Source organism: Sapajus apella, unplaced genomic scaffold (genome assembly GCF_009761245.1).
Source record: "Sapajus apella isolate SASKATOON/1434 unplaced genomic scaffold, GSC_monkey_1.0 scaffold7, whole genome shotgun sequence".
Taxonomy (NCBI): domain Eukaryota; kingdom Metazoa; phylum Chordata; class Mammalia; order Primates; family Cebidae; genus Sapajus; species Sapajus apella.
Genome location: NW_022436947.1, coordinates 4,400,995 through 4,425,125, shown reverse-complemented (window position 1 = coordinate 4,425,125; position 24,131 = coordinate 4,400,995). Strand labels below are relative to the sequence as shown.

At 37.7% G+C, this 24,131-nt stretch overlaps 1 protein-coding gene across 13 annotated transcripts in view; it reads right to left on the bottom strand.

Moving 5' to 3' along the window:
- Nucleotides 1-24,131, bottom strand: part of DGKI (diacylglycerol kinase iota) — a 445,403-nt gene that overhangs the window by 50,069 nt on the left and 371,203 nt on the right. For all 13 annotated transcript variants that reach the window (XM_032275881.1, XM_032275878.1, XM_032275879.1 and 10 more), the window contains 4 exons: nt 23,487-23,556; nt 20,556-20,596; nt 19,258-19,385; nt 17,050-17,172 (listed from right to left, as the gene is read on the bottom strand). In XM_032275881.1, the coding sequence (XP_032131772.1) occupies nt 17,050-17,172; nt 19,258-19,385; nt 20,556-20,596; nt 23,487-23,556 (362 nt within the window). The remainder of the gene's footprint in view (nt 1-17,049; nt 17,173-19,257; nt 19,386-20,555; nt 20,597-23,486; nt 23,557-24,131) is intronic.

Genomic DNA, 24,131 nt, shown 5'->3' with positions numbered 1-24,131 from the left:
GAAATGAAATTAGAAGCTGAATCTAAAAAACACATATATTTTAAAGAAGATGAGCTAATTCCTTCAGCTGCTCAGGTCATAAGAGTCAGCCACAAGGAAGTATCTTTCCTCCTGGTGTTTGCCAATGAGAAGTAATTAAAAATGTGTCTTGGATTGTTTGCAATTAATTTGTCACAAAGCAAAATTCATGCCAATGGACAACTGAATGTCTCAGGTGGAGAGCTTGTGAAGCAGGGTCTTTGCTGCCTTTCTGCAAAAGCAAAGCATTGATATTAAATTTGAAAAATTCCAGATGGCTCCGTTAGAGTCCCAAGGGGATGAATTCTGCAGTATGTCCAGGCAGTGGATAAAAAATATCAATTTCAGAGTGTTTTGTGAAAATTAGTCATGTTGAGTTTCCACGTTTAATGTCTCCCATATGCCTGGCTTTGTGGAATTTTAAGACATATGGAGTATTTCCATCTTCACTCAGTATTTCACCTTTTACTGAAACAAGTTACTGCATTGTACTACTGAGATGTGCACATCATCCATTATCGCTGGAAATGGGCATAAAGATTTCACTCATGGGTGGATCACCTGAGGTCAGGAGTTCAACACCACCCTGGCCAACATGGTGAAACTCTATCTCTACCGAAAATACAAAAATTAGCTGGGCTTGGTGGCAGGTGCCTGTAATCCCAGCTACTTGGGAGGCTGAGGCAGGAGAATCGCTTGAACCTGGAAGGCAGGGGTTACAGTGAGCTAAGGTCATGCCACTGCATTCCAGCCTGGGTAACAAGAGTAAAACTCTGTCTCAAAAAAGAAAGAAAGAAAAAAGTTAGCTCAGAAAAGAAGAAATATTCTGAAATCAGCAATATAAGTAGTTATTTTAACAACAGAGGTTGAATCCCAGGAACAGATAATCTTAAACCTGACAACGAGGCATGCAATGCAGGAAAGCTCCCTGGTTATTCTTTTCACCACACCTGAAAGACATGTGGTTTTATCCCAGACTGCTTATTTTTCCTCATGTATACTTTATCTTGGAGCAAGCCTCTGCCCTTATAATGTAAACTATTACCAGCATTCTTACAGCTCTCCTCTTCATTTCTTTTCTGATCATGAGTCCTTTAGCTATAGAATATTTTATATTTGTTTCTGCTTTTATTTATTTTGATACTTTTTACATTTTGTTCAAATGTAACAAAATAAAACAAAACAAAAATTCAAGCCATGCATTGAAAAATATTTCTCCTATTAAGCCTAAATCATTATTATTCAGGTTCGAATCTCTCCATTCATGTTGATTCAATTTATTACTTGAGACCCTGTTGTTACCAGGCCATGTGCCAAGTGATGGAGACACAAAGAACAATTTCAGGGAACTCATAATCTAGTGAAAAAGAAAAATATGTAAACAAATGATTGATTATAATGTAAAATATATATAATGATCAAAATATACGTGAAGTTAAAGAGGTAGCACAGAGGACAGAGAGATTGAATCGGTATGAAAAGTGTGAAAGAAAGCTTTGAGAAGCAAGAATCATCTGAACTGGGCCTGAAGAATAAAGAGGAGTTTATTAGGTAAGTAAGAAAGGAGAAGAACTCCAGGCAGAACAGCAATAGGCGAGTGAAACGGAGTACAGACGTGAAATTGCATAGAATCCTATCAGATATACAAGTAACTTGGTATTGCTAGAATGTAAAGGGGGAATAAGAGCAAGGACTTGAGAAGTAAGTGGCAAGGGCCATTTCATACAGGGCATGCGGGGCCCCTGTGAAGTGCTTGCAATTTACCTTCTAAGCTAAATGGAGCAAGCTTGCAAGGCAGAGAAGTCACACAGTTTGGGCAGGCAGTTTGAGAGTGAACCATGAAAGAACAAGAAGATAAATTAAAGGCAGAGGTCAAGTTAAAGACTATGACTGAAAAACTTCCATGTTAGTAACACAGAAAAAAAATTTCTCTGCTCTTCAATCTTTTTGAAACCCATGGAAAATGACAGGGAAGATGAGAAACAGTAAAAGAAATACCCTCTTTGACTAAACTAGATATTTATAAGTCCAAACCATCATACATGAAGAAGAGCTACCAAGTATAGTAAAAATAGGGCTAAGCTTTAGGGAAACAGAGAATTTTTATTTTAGTCAGCTAAAGAGATACAAACTATTTTATGCACAAGGAAACCTATGTCAGAAAGCCTTCCACTTTAAGCAGGGGTGTCCTGCTAGTCAGAAGTAAAACCAAACCTAGAAGAGAGTGCTGCTAAGAAAAAGCTTGAAGATAACAGAGAGAAAGTCAAACTTAGAGCAGCACACCAAATCACTAAGCCCAATCATCCATCCAAACCAGAAGCTCCAAAAAAAAAAAAAAAAAAACCAACCAAACAAACAAAAAAACAAAAAAAACCCAACTCACCCAATGCAAATAGTACAAGTAATAATTGAAAAAGAAAAAGCATGACATCTATGCACAAATGCCAGAGGAGAAAACAAAACATAGGCAAAGAACACACTAAAAGGATGATGGATGAAGCAGATAAAAATTATTAATAAATCTCCATGAAATTTAGAAATGGATGGAAGGAAGGAAGGGGGGAAGGGGACAAAGGGACAAGTGGGTAGGGGAGAATGGAGGAAGGGAAGGAAGGAGGGGTAAACAGAGTGTCTGTGAAATGTAAACTTAAGAAGAAAAATGATCAAGAAATAGTTACAGAGAGGTGAAAAGAGCAAAAGTCTGTCCAGAGCCTTTGAACTAGTTGTTATTAAAGAAACTGTGGCTTTTTTCCATTGTGATACCACTGCACTGGAAAAAGAAGATTAAGAGAAGACAAATAATAATTAAAAATATATTAAGATATGAAACATTGATGAAACAAATTGAAAAAGATACAATAAATGGAAAGACAGCTCATGCTCATGAATTAAAATAATTAATATTGTTAAAATGTTCATAATATTTTAAGCAATCCTAGAGACGTAATTCCTATGAAAATACCAAAGACATTCTTCACAGATTAGAAGAAACAGTCTTAAAATTTATATGAAACCACAAAAGACCCTGAATAGCCAAAGCAATCTAGAACAAAAAGAACAAAGCTGGAGGCATCACACTACCTAGCTTCAAAATATTTTACAAAGCTATAGTAACCAAATCAGCATGACACTGGCATAAAAACAGACAAATAGAACAATGGAACAGGATAGAGAGCCCAGAAATAAATCTGTATGTTTACAGCCAACTGATTTTCAACACAGTCTTCAAGAATACATAATAAGGAAAGGGGAGTCTTTTTAAATAAACAGTGTTGGGAAAAGCAGATATGTACATGCAGAAGAATATAATTAGACTCTTACTGCACACCATGTGCAAAAATCAACTCGAAGTGGATTAAAGACTTAAATATAAGTCCCAAAACCATGAAACTGCTAGAAGAAAACAGGGAAGAGCTCCATTACATCAGTCTGGGCAATGATATTTTTGGACACGACCTCAAAAGTATAGGCAACAAAAGCAAAAATACAGATATGGGATTACCTGATATTCAAAAACTTCTATACAGCAAAGGAAACAATCCCCAGAGCAAATAAACAACCTACATAATATGAAGGTTCCTCAAAACATAAAAAAAAAACCAGAACTATCATATGATTCAGCAATCCCACTACTGAGTAAATATTAAAAGAATGTGAAATCAGCATGCCGAAGAGATAGCTTACACTCCCGCATTTATTAAAGCACAATTCCGAAGAGCCAAGATATGGAATCAACCTAAGTGTCACTCAGTTTATAAATGGATAAAGAAAATGTGATATATATACATGATGAAATTCTAGTCAGCCATAAAAAGAAGGAAATCCTGTCATTTGCAACAACATGAATGAACCTGAAGGATATTATGTTAAGCTAAACAAGCCAGGGAGAGAAAGACAAATACTGCATGATCTCACTCATGTAGAATCTAAAATGTTCATTTCACAAAAGTAGAGAGTGAAATGTAGGTTACCAGAGGCTGGGGCATTTGAGGATGAGAGAGATGGGAGAGATGCTCATCAAAGTAAACAAAGTTCCAGTTAGATAGGAAGAATAAGTTCAAGAGATTTATTTTATAACATGCTGACTATAGTTAAGCATGATGCATTGCATTCTTAAAAAATACTATGAGAGTAGACGATAAGTGCACTCACAACAAAATTTATAACTAGGCATGGTAATGCATATGTTAATTAGCTACATAATTAACAGTTATATATACTTCACAACATCGTGTCGTATACAATACATAATAATTTTATGTCAGTTTAAAAATTATTTTTAAAGAATTAGAATAAATAGCTGGCCGTGGTGGCTCATGCCTGTAATCCTAGCACCTTGGGAGGCTGAGGTGGGGAGGTTACTTGAGATCAGGAGTTTGGGACCAACCTGGCCAACATGATGAAACTCTGTCTCTACTAAAAAAAAATACAAAAATTAGCCAGGCATAGTGGCATGTGCCTGTAATCCCAGCTACTCGGGAGGCTGAGGCAGGAGAATCGCTTCAGCCTGGGAGGCAGAGGTTGTAGTGAGCCAAGATCGCACCATTCCCCCCCACCTGGGGTAAAAAAACTAAAACCCCATCTAAAAAAAAAAAAAAAGAAAAAAGGATAATATATAGTTATAATTATAAATATATATACATACATATATGTATATATATTTTACTTTGAATTACTCTTCCATGAGTCTTCATCTGAATATTTGTTGGTGAAAGTACCCTTCCCAACGTTTACCCAGCTTATGAGAATATCCATATTGTCTTTAAAATAAAGACGACTTTTCAAACTAGGATACACAGGGAAACTTGAAAATAAGGGAAGCTCTGGGAAAACAGAGTGCTATTTTAGTTGGAAAATTATGTAATTTAACTGGTGAAAATTAAAATATTTTCATACTGAAACCAGCACAGTCATATTATGGATCCAAAAACAAAAGTCCCTTGAATTCTTAAAGTCACAAATAACAACAACAACAAAAAGACAAAACAGAAATCTGTGTTTGAGGCAGCCAGCTTCTGACAAGTCTCCAGGTTCCCAGGAAAGTGAGTTTGTTCCTCTGGAACAGGGGTGTTGCCAGGGAAGTCTGAATATATGAAATTAACCCAACTAAACATAGTTATAATATCTTGGAATGAATCATTTTATTAGATTAATATATAGAGATATCACAAATCAGGGAACAAGACATTCAGGACTTATTGGCTAGTGGCTACAGCATTAGACAGCACTCTATCTAGACGTTATTATCACGGAGACACAAACAATCTCTAAGAAACTCAAAGATACTTTTTTTAGATTGCCTTCAATCCACAAATTTTCCTTCAAAGTCTCTTATCCTTCAAGTAGATCGATTACGAGGCTTAAGGACACTGCAAATTGCACATGGTTTTCCATCAGCAAACAGCAATAGAAAAAAGCAAATGAGTATTATATTTGAGAAGCCAAAGTTCTTTAAAAAGTATTGCACCTCTTATGATGTTTTATCATTTTTAGTCAATAAACCTGGAACTGAAATAATGGTGTCACAACTATTTAAGTCTCTACATCTGGTATAATATTATACTCTGCAATAGGTTTTAGACATGTAGATTTTCTTGATAAGCTCCATGGAATGCTCAGAACTTACAAGCTCATCCTAACACAATATCCTTTTATCTGAATAACACTGTCCTGTTTTCTTTCTTTTTATTTTCTTTTAGCCTCTATGCATATTTTGCTGTTGTTGTTGTTGTTGTTGTTGTTGTTTGCTTGCTTATTTGTTTTCATCTCATGACTTTAACTCAAAAGCACCCATGGCTTTCCTACTTGGCCGTTCCTCAGAATGGCTACATCATTTCCTTCCTTGGAGATAGGATGTCAACAGATTATCCATTTTAGAGTCTCTCTAAAAGAACAGAGGGTAGCTTAGATAAACACTGGGGATACATCTACATAGGACTCTTAACTTTCTGTGAAGAATCATCTACAAATGAATGTCTATCTTCATTCCCAGTGTCCCTAACACATATACCTTCTACTTAGCACTTCGAAACCATCACCTGGTGGAGAGTTGGCCAAGGGATGGGGCCACCACATAGAGGTGAGCTTAAGATAAACACACAGGACAAGTGTGAAAGCAGAATCTGAATAGGTACATGAGCAGAGATTCATATTCTAAAAACACTCAGCAGTGGGATACTTCCCTAGGACCATAGACTGTGGATGGAGTAGAAGAGGTGGGAGATATTTACCCACTTCACAGGCCTGACTGAATAGTCAAGGCCTCTTCATTTTCTGGTTACCGTCCTGCAATAACAATAGGAAACAAAGTGGGAATGCCAGGGCAAGCTAGACACCATGCACCCTCTACACCCTACACAGCACACTACAAATAAGAACACCACTCCTTATTGTGAAGTCCTTGTTAGGGAACAAAGCAGCACACACGTCCACACACTGAAAACAACTCACTATAGCTGTGTTTTATTAAATTTCCTTTTATACCTGTCTTTCCTCTTTACTGTCTAGCTTTGGGGATGAGAACTACAGCAAAAACACCACTTTCTATAAACATCAGGTGATCATCCATCCTACTCAGGAAGAGACAGATAAGCTCTTCGTATCAACTTGGAATGTTCTTTCTCTCCTTTGAGTCATTTTCTTTTATTTCTCTGCCCCTCTCCTGATCACAACCCTGAGACTTTCCTGGACTTTTTCACTGACCTTTCTCTCAGTTGGGTGGAATAGAAAAACAAAATAACACTGTTTCACCTTTAGCATTTACAATTCCATACTTTCTCTATACCCTCCTTAGTCTTGGCCTCTTTATCCAGTCTGTCCTGGATAGAGCTGTCTCCCATCATGTGCTCACACCTTTCTCCTATGGTGGGCATGCAAGAATGTTCATGCCTGGTCAGACTACACCAGGTTTGACCTTCTTCCCTGCTTCTTGAGCCATTCTGCTTGCTCTCTGTTAAACTCCTACGTAGTCCCAAATGAAAACTGATTTCCCCATTGGGCATTACCTGCAGGCACATTTCAAGGCTCTGCATCACCACTGCAGAAACATCATCTTTGCTTTTCTTCTGTTTTGCCATGAAGTGGTAATGCTACACAAATTCCATTTATTTCCTAAAACTGTTGGTGGACAAGAATCTTCATTTAAAGCAAGTAAGCCAAGGTATGATTTACTGTGCTGTGAAAGCATGGCTGCAGATGATCATCTCTGGGCAACGGCTTTCTTCCCTTGAGCATCTCTCAAGGGTGCATTGCCTAACCTATGACATCATTTGGAGGACCTAAGGGAGAAAGAGCGAGACCATGGATCTAAGTGACATCTTCACCACAATCGCTTTAGCCCCAAAGCATCTTTAATTAGGTAAAATAGGACCAGAAATCTCACAGCACTGAGAATCTCCCTCGAGTACATAATTCTCTCTTTGTTTTGGTTTTGGTCCTTCTAATTATGAATATTTCCCTTAAGACAATGAACAAAGGACATACAGTAAAAGAGAGCAGGCGAGAATGAGAGTGAGAGATGAAAGTTACAGCAATCGCACAGAGTGGCATTGAAATGAGAGAAAGACAAACACATTCTCTATTCAAGTGGTAGCAAATCCATTCAGAGAATGCCAAGCTGCCTCAAAGGTAACATTCACGACCCACAGAGGGAAGGGGAGCAGAAAGAGCAAAATGGAAGAAAGGAGGCAGAGATGAGCATTGGTGTGGAGGGAAGGAAATCATTTCCAGCATGTAAATTTAATAAAGGCTGGTTGGTGAGTTCTTCATTTGATACACATTTCTACCAATTCCCTTTGGTATCATAATTTCCCAGTCTTTAAGACTCTCCTACCCAAATATATGCCCTGATGACCCCCATGTGAGCTGTGCTTGAAATATCTTTTTTTAAAAAATAGATTTCTATATTTACTTATATTTGGCTTTTAGAAAATAGCACTGTTGAGGTTGGGGAGGTATTAGTCAAAGGCCACATAATTACAGTTCAGCAGACACAGTTCAAGAGATCCATTGTACAACTTGGTGACTTTGGTTAATAATGATATAACATATTCTTAAAAAATGGAAAGAGCCTGCATATTAAGTGTTCTTACCACAAAAATAACTGTGTGATGTAATGCATTCATTAACCAGATTCAGCCATTCAACAATGTATATTTACTTAAAAAAATTATGTTGTACACAATAATTACAATTAGTCAATTAAGAAGTTTAAAAACTAATTTTAAAAAACAAAATAACACTGTTTTACCTTTAGCATTTACAGTTTCATACCTTCTGTATACCCTCCTTAGTTTGCTGAGTCTCCTGAATGTCTTTTGAGTTTGAAATTTTACTGCCACCTACTGTTAATTTTTAAGAACTGTTCATTTTTAAATGAGGGCAAAGGCATTTGAAATCTATGCGTGGAGAGACTGAGGAAGAATGAGCAAAACTGGACAGTGGACACGGAAGAGAAATAGATTAAATAAAAAGATGGAGCTGGAGAAAATAATATGTAACAAGCTTATTCATCCTGGCAATGTGGCCATCGAATTTTAGCATTTTGAAGAGGAAATGGAAAAAGAAATAAACCCAGCACAGTTGTGAAGAAATAAAGGATGGTGGCTTCCCTTTAGAAATCAGTCTCTGCAATATAGTTGCCAGCCCACTTTCTAAAAAAAGGGGTGAAGAAATAGAAAAGGCACATTGTTCTAAAATCCAGCCAACGGAGATGTACCCAGAGAGCCAGGAGGAAGTACCCTTTAGAAAAAGCCAAGCTGCCGGCTTTATCCTAGTGACTCTGGGAACCCTGGCCAACAGCTTCTGTTGAGACATAATCCATCTGGATTTTGTCAATGTGGACTTTTATTTTTCATTTTAAGCATAAGTCGAAACATGAGGGGGCTCTGGGTTGTGAAGGCAAATCACATGAGAGCCACGTTTAGTCTTAGCACATGGGGCTTATAAGCGAGGCACCTCACTTATCTCGTGATCCAGGATATGCAATATCTCCCTTTCGGTAATTGAGTAAGGGCTCAGCCACAGCTGGTTATTTTTAGGAAATCCAAATAAGGACTTCTGATCCCAGATTTAGAAAATGGAAGACAAAACTAGGCAGGGTTGGAAGCTGGTTTGGCACCTCTGAAGATAACTGTAACATACCCCAGAAGCTTTTCCGACAACATCTCCTTCCACCCCGCCCTTCTCAGGAGAGGGTGGGAACAGAATCTCAACAGTGTCTGCTTCCTCTCGACTTTAATGTGTCTAAGGACAAGAGAGTTTCTCAGTTATATATCAGTTCAAGAAGCTCTGTGAAAAAATAAAATGAATGCAGATTAATCATAGCAATATTAAAAACAAGAAATTAAATTGGGCTCGACAGACTCTGTGAGAATAATTCAATTACTCCAGTGTTGGATATTAAGCCCTGCTATGTACTTAACTCTATTCCAAGAGTTGTGGGAGGTACTTAACTTATAACATTATAACTTATAACATTTCATTCCCACATTTAAGGAAATTCTAAGGGAGTCATGGAGTAAGACCAACCTCTCACAGAGTATTGGAGAAAACTGTTAGAGGATTATTGTTCTTTTGCGTGATGCTTGGCACAATCATCCAGAAAAGCTAGAAAAAAGGGGAAATGTGCTTTCTAGCTCTCTGAATTCCAAATAAGCAATGCTACCACGGTGCTGAGGTATCTCTTGTTCTGATCATAAAGTTGGGGTTTCAGAGGGCCTCAGAAGTGCCTCAAAGAAGCCCCATACCCTATATAACTCCCCACCACCACTATTTCCAGTGGTAATATGGTAACCCTCTCACATCCTTCAACCCCACGCTGAACATGGTACATCCCAGCAACCTGAGATTCGCAGGCAAATATTTTCTGAAAAGATTTCAAAATGATCACTCTTTCATATTTCAGATTTGTTTAATCAAAGTATTCACCTAAGGCAGATACATTGAGAAAATAAGAGTGTAGGTGGAAGTTGGGGAATGCAGCAAATGGACCAACAGGTTATTCTGGAGGTGAGTGCCTGGGAAACAATTCTTCCTTGCCACTCTTACCTACCACTGTGCTCACCAACCACGCCTACAACTTCCTATACCCACCATACTTCCCTTTTACTTTCTTGCTTGTGAAATACCAACATTTCCCAAGTCAGGCATTCAAGTGTGTCTTTATTATTTTGATCTGTGAATTTCTTGGATCAAGCATATTTATATTCAAATTTGAAACATATAAATGGAATCCACAGCCTAACAAAAATAGCCAACATTTTACATACTATTTTGTTATTATCACTATTATTTTATTATAATTTGATAAATACTGGGTTTAATATAGCAGTATAAATAGACACATATCTATTGGTTGGACAGAGCACCTTTTCTATCAAGGATGTTCTATGAATGGAACATCCTTCCATTCATCCGAAAAGCCTGGCTGTTGAATGCCTACTATTCTAGGTATGTTGCAAAGTGCTATGTAAACAGAGGGGGAAATGCACAGTGTGGTCATCCAAGGAACTCAGATGCTTTAAAGAGGGTTCAATCAATACTGCCTCACATCGACAGTATTCCTGAAGTGTGAATAGATATGGCCGCCAGCTTTTACAAGTGAAAAGAGGACCCACTTAACACTAATATTGCCCCACGCTCTACTCATTGGCAAAACTTGGAACTCATGGCAGTAGAAAGCTATAATTTCTTGGGATTATTTCAAATAAAACGGACATTTATATTAAAGTAAGTTTGTTTTTTTTTTTTCTTTCAGTTTCAGTCAAAATAAGATCTGGTGCACAAAGAATTCTGTTCTGACTCTAACTGAACTTGGAAGGATAAATTTAAGTCCATTTCTCCAAGTGGTTTAGGGCCTCCATAGGCAGAACTGATTGACAAACAATTATAAAAATAACAAAGCAAAATCCTTATCAAATATTTCACACACATATAGAAATAGTGTTATTACGTGTTTGCCAAATACAGTAACAACTTGAGGTAAGTCGGGAAGAAAAAGAAGAAGAAAGGAAGACATATGTCAGCTATCCTGTATTTTTCCAGCTGGAATGATTATCCAGGGCGAGCAAGATTGAGACCAGTCAAAGGTAAGCAGGGATGCCAAAGGTAGGTAGAAATGGGACCCAACTATCACAGTGAAACAGATGCCAGGAGCCATCTTTATCCTGACAGCACCAATTTCATCTCTAAGATATATTTCAGCAAAACCTGCATTCCACTAAGAAGATTCATTTTTTTCCCGCTTATCTGATTGTGAAGCTCAAAGAGTATTTCCAAAATCAAAATCTCTGTCCAATAGTCTGTCTTCCTGTTGACAACTTGAAGCTTTCACAATAAGCACAATTACCCTTTTTATTAGGTTCAGGCTGTAACCTAATGTTCCCAAAAGAAACGGAATAAAGAAAATAGTTGAGGACCAGAGGGGAATGAAGTTATTCCTCCCATAATCAGCCTGGAACATCTGAATTTTCAGAACAAAGGAGGTTTCTGAGCTTTATCTTCTTGATATGGTGATTCAAAATTGCAGAGTATACTATAAAGGCCAGTTTTTCAGTTTAAAGTATTATTAAGTCTTTTGAGATCTCCAAATAATTTCTTAGTTGTCCAAATTTCCTTAAGCACACAACATACAGGGATATTAAACTATCATTGAGTGTTTTCCATTGTTTGAATGACATTTCTGGTTTACACAATGAAAAGAACAACTACTTATCTGTTCATATGTAAAAAATGAACAAAATACACATAGAACCCCTAATAAGCCTGTTTTTTTATTTGAGGTTGAAATGTTCATTAATTCTTTAAATATTCATCTTTTCTATGTAAGAGTCAAAAGTTAAATCTAAAAAAAAGCAGCAAATTCTATTTCTTCTTGTTTCCAGAACACTCTAGGCATATATCCATAATAGCACTTATTAGTGAGAATTATAAAAATCGGTTTGTGTAATATTTCCTCTTTAAATATAAGCTCTTAAAGGGCAATAATTATTTATTCTTAGTTTCATATCTCCAGTGCCTGACTTCAGTCACTGAAGGTGTCCGATATTGATTTGTTTAATAAGTGATTAACTGAATTGTTCACCATATTTCTTAGGATTCAAATGAAATCACAAATCAGACCTCACACATTAGAGTTAAACATTTGATAGCATTATCTTTTCTTGTCGACAGAAATCCCCTGCCAATCATAAAAACCCATTAGCCCTGCGTAGCTGATCGGGTAGCAGATACCTGCCTAGACACAGTTATCCGGATTGAATATCTGCCCCATGTGTGGTTTCACTACACTGTTTCCCCTGTGTCTTCGTCTAGTAGCAAGATATTATTTGCGTGACAGTCCATTTTAGTTCTTTCAGGCTTAGGGCTTGGGGACACTGAGAAAAATTACACCTCTTTCAGTCATTTGGGGATTTCTCATAAACCACAAAATCTAAGAACTGGAAAAAGACTATTCTGATTCAGAAACAAAAGCATTGTCTTCTAGCCCCTTTACCTGCCTGCTCTTAACCCATCTAACTCAAAGGCAAGTCTGTCCTTTTCTCAAAGAAAACTTAAGAAGAATATATCACAGTTTTCATTCCATGCCTATTTTCTTATCTCAAAGATACTCAAGTGGCAAAATTCTTCCTTACAACTCAAATAGATTAGGCCTGCAAAAATTTAAGCTAATTCCCTCCTTATTAATCTTCTGCCAAATGAAATATAGTCTTGTCATGAATCGTGGTAGTACAATTACTGATAAGAACAAATACATTTCCAGAATCATGTTATTTTAAATACAACTTCCTTGGACACTGAAAACATTTTTTTAAACTTAAAGACAAAATCATTATGGTCCTAGCAGTGATCATGTCAGTCAACCATCTCTCATCAATTCATTTCAAAATTGGTTCTTAAATATTTCAGGTTTTGAAGGCGCTATACACATTGTTTACCCTATTTTGGAATTATAGTCTTTCTTATAGGATCTGCATATAAGTGAACATGTATATATCTTCCCTTAAAATTATGGTGAAAATGCAGCCAGTTCCAGTAATGATAGAAATCGAATTCATCCTCTTTATATTAATTGCCTCTCAGTCCGCCTGTGAAAAGGGAAATTGATGGATCTAAGGGACTATTTTAAAGTTTAAAACCATCAGAAAACGCTGAGAAGACCCAACAGAGTGGATCGGTTGCAATTTGGAGGGTAAAGGGCCGCTTGGCACAAAGTGCCCTGAGTACCTTGGAGGAAGAATGATATAGGGAAGGCACTGTGGGTATATTTCTTTCTGTTTTCAGTACTTTTTTCTTTTAAATCAGTCTTCTCAGAATTTTGTCCTATTTATCTTTTCAAATAATTTTTTAAAATTTTATTCTCGGTTCATCTTCTGTCTGTTTTATTCTCCTTATCATTGATTTCTCTCATTATCTTTATATTTTTCACCCTTCTCATTTCTTTTTTCTTTACATTGGGATTCTTTTTCCAATTTATCAAATTGAATGCTTTGCTTATTTGCATGTGATCATTTTTCCCTTGATAAATGAATTTACGGTCCTAAATCATTCTATAAATACCACATTAGCAGTGTCTTGAAAACACCAATAAGTAGCATTTTCAGTTCTAAGAATGGAAAGTTTCTCTTTTGATTTCTTTTTATGTAGTGAGTCATTTAGCACTGACAACAGGATGTCAAAATGGAACCTTTCCTACCTCCCAAATTGACTGGGGCTTTAAAGCTTAAAGCAGCAGATGCTGATCATACCGAGATTATTAAAATAAGTGTTCAGGGCCTTTTCAGTTACTGATTTATAAATATTCTTACTGGGAAGGTAAATTGTGCAATATCGAGTGAGCTGAGACTGCATATATATTCTACAACACAGGAGGACACATGTCCCACAATGTTTGCTGCATTTTAAAAAATAATAGAATATTAAAAATCAATATCGAAATGGAGAAATAATTTATGGCATATATATGATGCAATACTCTATACTAAAAATTTTTTTAAATCCGCATATATCAATATGAATGAATTTCAAAAATATAATGTTGAGTGAAATGGCAAGTTCCAAAATACATGCATTATATAACACAGGTAATGAAAAATAAATACAAGTTGAGATTCCCTTATCCAAAATGCTTGGGACCAGAATTGTCTCCGATTTTTGATTTTCTTAAGATTTTGTAATATTTGCATTATACTTACCAGCTGAGCATCCCTAATCCAAATATCTGAAATCCAAAATGTTCCAATAAGCATTTCCCTTGAGCATCATGTCAGTACTTTAAAAGTTGCGGATTTTGAAGCATTTCGGATTACAGATTTTCCAACTAGAGAGACTCCAACTTGAACAATACAAAACAAAACCATGAAAAAATAGTCAATATTTTTTACACTACTCTCTTGTTTAAGGCTTGAAAGAAAGACCTAATGCAAATATAGAAAAACAATGACATAATAAATCAGGGTGGTTGGTACATGATGGCCTTCTATATAATTTGTATACTTATTTGGATTAGAACATAGTTAATATATGTTTCATATTTTTTAAACTGAGGTTTATCACCATTATATTTTGTTTTAATCTCTTCTTTTAAAGAAAAAAAAATGCTTTTAGATTAATTCTCGGCCATATTTGCTTTTGGGTAAGTTTGCAGTTATATATTTAATGTGCATGCATAGTAACCCTATATTGTAGGATTTTTCACCCTACAAATGTAAAAAAAGAAATAGAAACCAAAGAAAACCTCTGCGGCTCTGGTACACTGACTTTTAAGGTCCCTTTGAGAAGATACTGTAGTACAATAGGAAAAGCATGGAGTCAGAAGTCAAGCCAACCTCAGGTCAAACCACACTTGCCATGTGAAGTGACCTAAGGAAAATATTTTACCCCCTTAGGAGCTTCTGTTTACTTATCTGTTAAGCAACTGCTAAGTTTAAAAATTGCTGAAAGAAGATAATTTAATTATGATACAAAGCAAGCAGGAAGTATTCCATCAATAGTAGTTATTACTAACATAATCAGATGTTTCCACAACTATAATTATAACTATTTATATCAGAGATGATGTCTGAAGGAAACAAAAAGATATTGTAAGAAATCAATGGACACAAAAATTTTAAAAGTTAAAGAATTAATTAAAAAGTTGAGGTTAGGCATCTAGTTTAGTTTTGTTTTATTTTTAAGTGATTTAACACAACAATTTTATTATGCTTGTATCTTCCATGAGACAGGAATTCAGGCTGAGCCTAGTGCTGATGACTTGTCTTTTGTTCCACAATGTCCAGAGATTCACCTGGAAAAGCTGAAAGACTAGGGGCGAATCTTTGAATGCCACTTTGCTTGTTTTCAAAGTAATTTTGCAGGATTTTTTAAAAGGGTCTACTACTCTAGGGCATTATAAAGCAAAATAGTCTAAATGACTGTGAAAACTTATAGCTGTCAATTGAAGACCAACCAAAGATTAAGATAAATCCTAAAAGGATAATACAACCCAAGCAAACAAACAAAAAGAGTTGATTTTAACATCTGGTTTTAAGAACCTAGCTATTATATAAAGTGGTAAATTTATTTGTGATTCTTGGGAAGAATATTTACTATCTTATATACAATTATTTTATCATGATATGTACATCAGTATGTTATATATAGAAAAATCAGGACATAGAAAACTAGAGTGAGCTCATATTCTGCCTTGTGGAAACAGACTATATACAAGTACAAATAATATACTCATCTGGTTTGCCTAGGCTTAATATCTATTTCTGTAGCTAATTAAAACTCTAATTTTCCAATAAGTCTGCCCACAGATAAATGGCCACATTTTTAGCCATTCATGGGTGGCTGACTCACCCTGGTTTGCAAGCCTCAATTCTGTAAAAAAAAGGAAATGGAAAAACACCCTGAATTGTAAGCAATCAAAATGCCATCGGAAAGTAACAACACAGTTTAATTAAAAAGAAAAATCCATAGTAATTCATTTTTGCTCCTTTCCCCTCTTCACACAAGAAAGTAAGAGGTAATACAGAGAAGCAATTAAAATGAAGTCTCCTTTTGCCCTCAGGGTGTGTGCTTTGAACCTTCGCCAATGAAATAATTAGAGCCAAATTTTTCACTTTTTTCCCTTTGTAATATTGAAATTGCTTCTAGTCTTTCTTCAGAAACAAAGCACTTCCTTACCTCTTTAGTTAACCCTAGGCTTCTAAGAATCTTAGTAATCTTGTTATTCTATCAAAAGGCTAAGAATGTGTGGTTACAAGGCCATTGTCACTATTTGATTAAGACCCCAGGTAAACTGGAAACCAGCCTAATTTCATGCACATAACCTCTAAAATGGAGTGAGTAGACTGAAATTAAAGAGTATGTAGGCAAGAGTGCATCTGTCACCAGGGGAGATGACAGGAAGGTGGATTCACCGAGCACAAAGGTACCAACACTGATGCAGAACTCCAGCATGCATCCTACTCTCTCACCATGACCAGATCTCAGAAGAAAGCGTAGCGTTCTGATTTACGAACAAACGCTGTACTGCTCACCCACAGAGACTGCAACCGCCACAGGGACAGCACTCAGATTTAGCCTATAAAGCCATGTGGCAATATTGGGTAGGGCACACGTGCACAGGCCCAGGACAAATGAAACAGCAAAATAAAGTGTTCACAAATAAAAAAAACACGCATCACTTTCAAACTACTCCTGATCACTCTCATGCATGTCTTTATGATGTGGCAAACAGGGACATCTGATAAATACTAGGCTCCAGTAAAGAAGACACTGGTGAGGTTTAAAGTATGTAGAGGTTCACATGCGAGGAGCTCAAGGTGGCTCAGGAGCAAGAGAAATGGTAGGTGGAGCTCCATGAAGAGTTTGGGGCAGATAAAAGTAAGCAAGGTGCATGGAGGGTCAAACACAAAGCAGCGCCTATGTGAGACAGCCTGTGCGCCATTGAAAAGACAATCCTGCCCATTGGCGCACAGCCCACAGTCCATCCTCTCCCAGCAATCACAGTAGCACAGAGGAAAAGAACAGCAAGAGAACTCTTACTGTAGCACGCGGGAGTGGCTGAGATCTTTCAGATCTGAGTCCTCATAATAGGGAGCTATCATCCCCAGCCCGCTGTCACTCAGCATGCGTTTCCGCAGGGCAGGATTCCACCAGTCTGAGATCCTGAGAGAAAGAAGGGTACCAGACAGTTAAGCATTCAAAGGCAGCCACGTGGCTTAGTCTTCACTTTCTGAAGATGAATCTTGCCTGTAAATGTGAGAAGGAAAATTCATCTTTATGGAGCATTTACCAGATACTACACATTTATTATTTCATTCATTTATCTCAACAATCATGAACTATTTGTATGATCCTGTCCCCTTTACAAATGAGAAAATGGAATTTCAAGATTAAGTCATTTTAAATGTGACATGAAAAAGAAGTAATAGACCTACTGTAGAAATGCAGATTAGAAAATAACAAAGTCCTTCCTGTTTCACTGCTTCCCTGTTCCTGGTTTATTTCAGGGAGGAAACTGGTGAGAAATAAGAAAAGCACTGATTCAAGTCCTGGTGGATTTTCAGGCTACTTTAATTTTTAAAGTTAGAGCTAACAGAGTTCTAGCCAGGCCTAAATCAATTCCTTTTGGCTATTATTTGATATGAAGAAAATGACCGAGTGAGCAAAGACCAGGGCAACTTGGAAGAATGAATTTTCTCCTTACCATATCAAAAGACATAGCCCAGATCAGGTGGGGTAGGAGGACACCCAGACTCCAGCACCTGCTGTTTCTGCAGTAGGACAAAACATTGTACCTCCTTTCCCCACAACTGATGGGTCTGGTATATGGATGTGCCCTGCAAAGGTGGCTTTCCCCACCACCTTTGAGGCTCCCAGGGGTGCATGAGGCTACCCCTTGTGCCTCTCGGCCTTCCCCTCATGCTCTGACATCATGGCTCTGGCTTCCTGAGAACAGCTTTTTATCTGTTCCACACAGCCACTTGTGCCCTCTCTTGTCTCCCCCAGACTTGGTACATATTGGACATCAGCTGGCCCTGGAAGAGTGGGAAACCACTCACAAATAGCAGCAGTGAATGAAAAAAAGTGAAAAGAGTAAATCAAATAACAAGGGAAAACAGGGACGAAGATTACATTGCAGTTTGCTTACCTAGTGGCCCGTTCATTCATACTGTACGAGTAGGTGTAGATGATGTGCATTTACTATTTGGGTACATTGTGTATGGTTTCTAGAGCAATTCTTATTTCAACAATTCAGGCCCCAAAACACTAAATTTCACAAGGGCAAAGATTTTTATCTGTTTTTACTTTTGCACTGTTACACCCCAAGTGCTTACACTGGGACCTGGCACACAAAATTCTCTAAATAAATAGTTCTGAATTATTGAAATAACTTAGAAATCTTAATTATGTTTTGTGGTGCAAGGTGGTAGTTAAATGCATGGGCTCTGGCATCAGGTAACCCAGGACTGAATCTCATTTTTTCTACTTATTTTCTGTGAAATACTAGGCAAGTAAAATAACCCTTTAGGTCTCAATTTTTTAATCTATGAATTAAAGATAATTGTACCAAATGTTCAAGGTCACTGTGGCATTATGATGATGATTATCACTTTAATAACATTCTATTTAATGATTGTTTTTAAAATTTCAGGAATGACTTTAAGTGCTTTACCTGTATCAATTCTTTTAATCACTAAACAGTTCTCTGAGTGAGGGTTATTATTATTTGTATTTTACAGATGAGAAAATAAGCACAGAGCACTTAAGATGATCAAGTCTCTATGAAGTGGTGGTAGAAATAGAAGAGAGGCACAGGACAGAGGTCCTAAAAAGCATTTGGTATGTCATAGTTATTACTATACAATCTACATGTCTCCAGCAGCCTGGAAATAGCAAAGAAGAAGAAGAGGAGGAAGAGGAGAAAAACTGTCAAATCATCTGTATCCATTTTTTATGTGGATAACAGAGTTACTACAAACACATAAGCAGAAACACAAGTACCAGTATTTTCCAGGTTTGCTAAGAAGTGTTGCTGTGATGGGTAAAGAAGGCTTGGACATGATGCAAATCTGGTTTTGTGTTTCTACACAGCCATTCATCGGACAGACTTATAAAATAACCACTCTAAGGAAACACAACAAGAAGATCTTTATGTTTGATGTCATTAGAATAACAGCAAGTTCAAAGGCAAACTAGACACAATGTCACCCTAAGGCCAGCCTCACAGGCAAGGAGAAGCACACTCACCCCGAGGCTTGCTCCACCACCAGGTCAGGCATGCCTGGAGGTGTCCCCGCTGGCTGTGACACCACCATATCTGGGTCCAGAATAAAAATCTCATCTTGGGAAATCTCCATCACAAAGTGCAAATGTTCCTAAGGAAGAACAAGAAGTCTGTTGCATGAAGAATAACAAAACAAGGATTCTGGGTCTCCAGGAATAATGAAATTCTTCAACGTGTCAAAGGATCACAGTGTGTTGCCAGAAGCTTGATTGGTTGGCGTTCCTCCTCAAAGCTGTCCTATGGCAGGCAGTGGGAGACAGGGAGAGATGAATCTCCTTGATTTCCAATTAACTAGGATTTTTTTTTTTTTAAACAGAGTCTCATTCTGTCACCCGTGCAGGAGTGCAGTGGCATGATCTTGGTTCACTGCAACCTCTGCTTCCTGGGTTCAAGGGAATCTCCTGCCTCAGCTTCCAGAGCAGCTGGAACTACAGGCACCTGCCACCATGCCCAGCTAATTTTTGTACTTTTAGTAGAAACAGGGTTTCACCATGTTAGCCAGGATGGTCTTGATCTCCTGACCTCGTGATCCACCTGCCTCAGCCTCCCAAAGTGCAGGGATTACTGGCATGAGCCACTGCGCCCAGCCCAATTATTTTAGGTATATCTAGAAATGGTCTTGACTCATCTCCTTCCCAAATACTATTAGAGAAGTGATACCCACATGCCATGTGGTCCAGCAGGAGTGTATGATAGCCTGGACTTCCACCCCATGACCTGGTCAAAGCTAAGCAGCATGGTAAACAACTGGCTTTATTATTGGGTTCAACACTGTACATTATTTTTCTCGGAGAATTCAGATAATGGGAGGACTTGTGACCTTGAATAAGCCTTTTTTTTTTTTTTTTTTTCTCATCACTGACCTGTAGGGCTTGGCAAACTGAAACTAAGTAGCCTAGGTATACACTCGGGACCTCAAACTTGCTAAACAGAAATGAGCTTAAAAAGACATAAAATTTCGCTAAGAAGGAGTAAAAATATCCGTGTGAATGAACATTTGGAGTACAGGCTGATGATAATGTCTACAAGTCAACTTATTTTCTGTACTCATTTGCAAGATCAAGCTGTATCATCTTGAGTCCATAAATCATAAAACACACGAAGATAAATAAAAGGTTCACAGCTTAGGTTATGAACCCCACTCCGAAATGTGTAAATGTCTCAGTGTTTTTCATTAGAAAAATTTATGAGATTAGCTACCAATAAAGTATATGAACTTGGGAATTTTTCACTTTCACAAGCAGGCTGGAAGAAAACTTACCTGAGATCTGTCTATTCGATAAAAGCGATCAGCAGAAGTTGCTAGGGAAAAAAATACATATGGCATTCAGCATGTTCAGTAATCTGGCACCAAATTTATAACCTTCTCTTCAACTATGCTGGTCAAAACCCCTACACAGCAGTCATGCTAATCTCCTGGCCAGTCCCTAAATTTATTAAGAAAACCTCAGCACTTTCATGCCTCTGCCACTGCTATTCTAAGGCTTAGAAAGCCCTTTCCATTGCCTCTGCCATATAAATCGTACTTGTCTTTAAAGAACCAGCTCAAGTACTTGTGCCCCTGTGAAATCTTTCTCAGTTCCAACCTCCCTACCCTAGCCAGAATGTATTACATCTGCCTCCAGGCACATTTACATTTTTAAAAATTTCTTATACAAACTATCTTCACAGATAACTATAAGACTAAGAGATCTGTCTTTTTTTTTTTTTTTTTTAAAGACAGAGTCTCACTCTCTTACCTAGGCTGGAATACAGTGGCACGATCTCATCTCACTGCAATCTTTGCCTCCCGGGTTCAAGGGATTCTCCTGCCTCAGTCTCCTGAATAGCTGAGACTACAGGCATAAGCCACCACACCTGGCTAATTTTTGTATTTTTAGTAGAGACGGGGTTTCACCATGTTGGTCAGGCTGGTCTCGAACTCCTGACTTTGTGATCCAACTGCCTTGGCCTCCCAAAGTACTGGGATTACAGGTGTGAGCCACCACACCCGGCCAGACCTACCTCTCTTTAAAAATCTGTTTCATTTAATCTTTTATGCCTCCTGAAATTAGCACAGGATCATAAAGAAAGGTAGCACTTGGTATGTTTTTATTAAGTAAATAAAGCTAGAAAACACTATAGTTATGTAGACTTCTAAGGGAAGTGATTTCTCATTTTGGAAAACGGCTTGAAGATTTAGGCCAGGGACTGTATGTGGTCTTAAATGAATCATTTCATATTCAACCTGCATCCTTAGCATCATGTCTGAAGGATGCCAACACAGAAAAAAAAAAAATTATTTAAGCATTCTCGGAAAAGAAATTGAGCTGTATCTATGGTGTGGGGGAAAAAATCTGAACTACAAACTTTGGGTTTCTAGAAATTATTTTGAATATTCTTAATATTAGAAAGAATTATTGGCTACAATTTGGGAAGCTCAGGTGGCAGAATTGTTTGAAGCTAGGAGTCTGAGACCAGCCTAGGCAACAAAGTAAGACTTCATATCTACAAAAACAATTTTTGTAGTTAGCTAGGGATAGTGGCGTGCCCCTGTGGTCCCAGCTACTCAGAAGGCTGAGGCGGGAGGATTGCCTGAGACCAGGAAGTTCAAGGCTGCAGTGAGCCGTGATCATGCCACTGCACTCCAGCCAAGGTGATAGAGTCAGACTCCCATCTCAAAAAAGAGAAAAAAAAAGAAAAGAAAAGCAAACCAAAGAATTATGTGCTTCTCACTTAAATCTATCTTACAAAGCCCAGATATCACAAATAGATTTTCTACAAAACAAACATAGCACAAGAAAGAAAAACTCAAAAAGCAAGTAATTATTTAAAATTCACAAACATTTAATGAGTAGCTTCTCTCCAAAAGAAACTGAACTAAGAAACCAGCCAATTATGGTCCCTGCTCTCTAAAATCTAAGAATAGAATAAAATCTGCCTTGGAGAAATTCACTCTACTTTGTTCCCTTAAACCGTGACTGCAATTACCTTTAAAAGGTTTAATAAAACTATGGAATAAAATTACTATCTGGGTTAAGACTGTTACCCACAATAGCTATAATTTTATCTAAGACTTTAGATAGAACATATTTTCATAATTTTCTGAAATATAAGTTGTTCCTCTGCAAATTCAGAAATGACAAATGATTATGTTTCTCACTGCTATGGAATAAAGAAGGTGGAGGAAAGTTCTCAGAGACAGCTCATGAGACATTAACAAAAACCTGCATTATGATTTATATGGGTTAGATCTCATATAAATACAAGTGCCCATCTTCATAACACTAGAAAAATATGCATATGGCATTCAAAATGTTCTGTGATCTGGCATCAAAGTTATACCCTTCTCTTCTGCTGCCAGTTAACTGGACGGTCCTTAAATCTTAATAGATCTCTGCTGCTGCCATCCCAATGCTTGTTCATACACTCACACATCCTGTCATACTTTTATTCACATTTATATCCTCCCAGATGTTCACACAGATAAAAAAAAAAAAAAGCAAGGGTGTCTACAATGAACATGTCTCCATCTGAACAAGAGAGAGAACAGGTAGCAGATACATTGGGCAGTATGTAAGCATGAATATACAGAGGTGAGAAGATACTGCGATATGGGTAATTGGATAGAAAGGTAGTATTACGCAGCATCTAGGAGAGAGATGTTTGAGGTAAAAAATGGACTCATTAAACAATCATAAAATAACTAACCTATTATGCATGGATATGTTATGCTGAGTCAAGCAGATTTGAATGCAACTGAATTTTTCTGCCCTTCTCCCAGAAATGTACACATCACACTGAAATAATGGTCTCATAAAAATACTATGAATGTTCCGTAAGATGCAAACAACATAGAAATTAGTATCCATCCTATGCTTGTAGAATCCAGCTACTGCTCTGAACTAATTTAAGGCAGGCATTCAAGTTTTAAGAAAAGAGGGCTGATGATAGAGAAACATCAGCCTGTGCAAGTGGGTGCTGAGTTCAGCCAGAGTTAACCAAGCTGCCTTGAGGGAAATGACTTCAGGAAAGGACAGAGCAACATCAGCAGGCCCACGTCGTTCAGCCCGAAAATATCAACCATGTGGAGGAATTCACATGAAGGCTTTCTGAATAATCTTTCGGAAAACTAGAGTCCACCCTATCAATTGACGCCTTGCTCTTCAACTTCCCCACCTCCCGCAATACCCCCAAGAAATGCAGAACTCACCATCTAGGAAGCACCACCGAGGGGAGAGCCTCTGTGCTGAGAGAGCCCTGGGGAAGGAGGTTTCATGGTCCTGGAAAGAGACACACACGTTCTAGTGGCTCCATTTCAATAACCTGACGGGCTTCCCTCCCTCGGCATTCTGCCATCCCTTCCTACACAAAGCACTGGTGAGAAGACCACATCACATTTTTTTTTCTCTAGAAACAGAAAGAAGGGCTCTGCTTTGAAAGTCTTTCACATACAACTTTTAAAAATAACTCCCCCACAAAATTACCAGGAGGTTGTCAATGATCCCATTCAACATTTTCAATTATTCCATTCAATAAAAATAATCTAATTTGGGACATTTACTTCCTTATGGGAATTTCTTTCTTTCCCTTTGGGAAGCCAAGGAACTAGTGACAGCTGGCTGTCATTGACACACAGGTCTAAGGCACTGGCACAGAATGGGAACAAATCAAAGGTTATCTACTGGCCACATGGGACTTACAGTATGTGAGGAAAAGAAGCAGCCATCCATACCCAGGGGCTGTTCATCTACATGGAAACAAAGAAAATCAACCTCACATGTGGAGGTCATCCTAACCTCAGCCTTCTTTACTGAACTCAATTACAGAGGAGTAGACAAGGAAGGAAAGCAGCAGC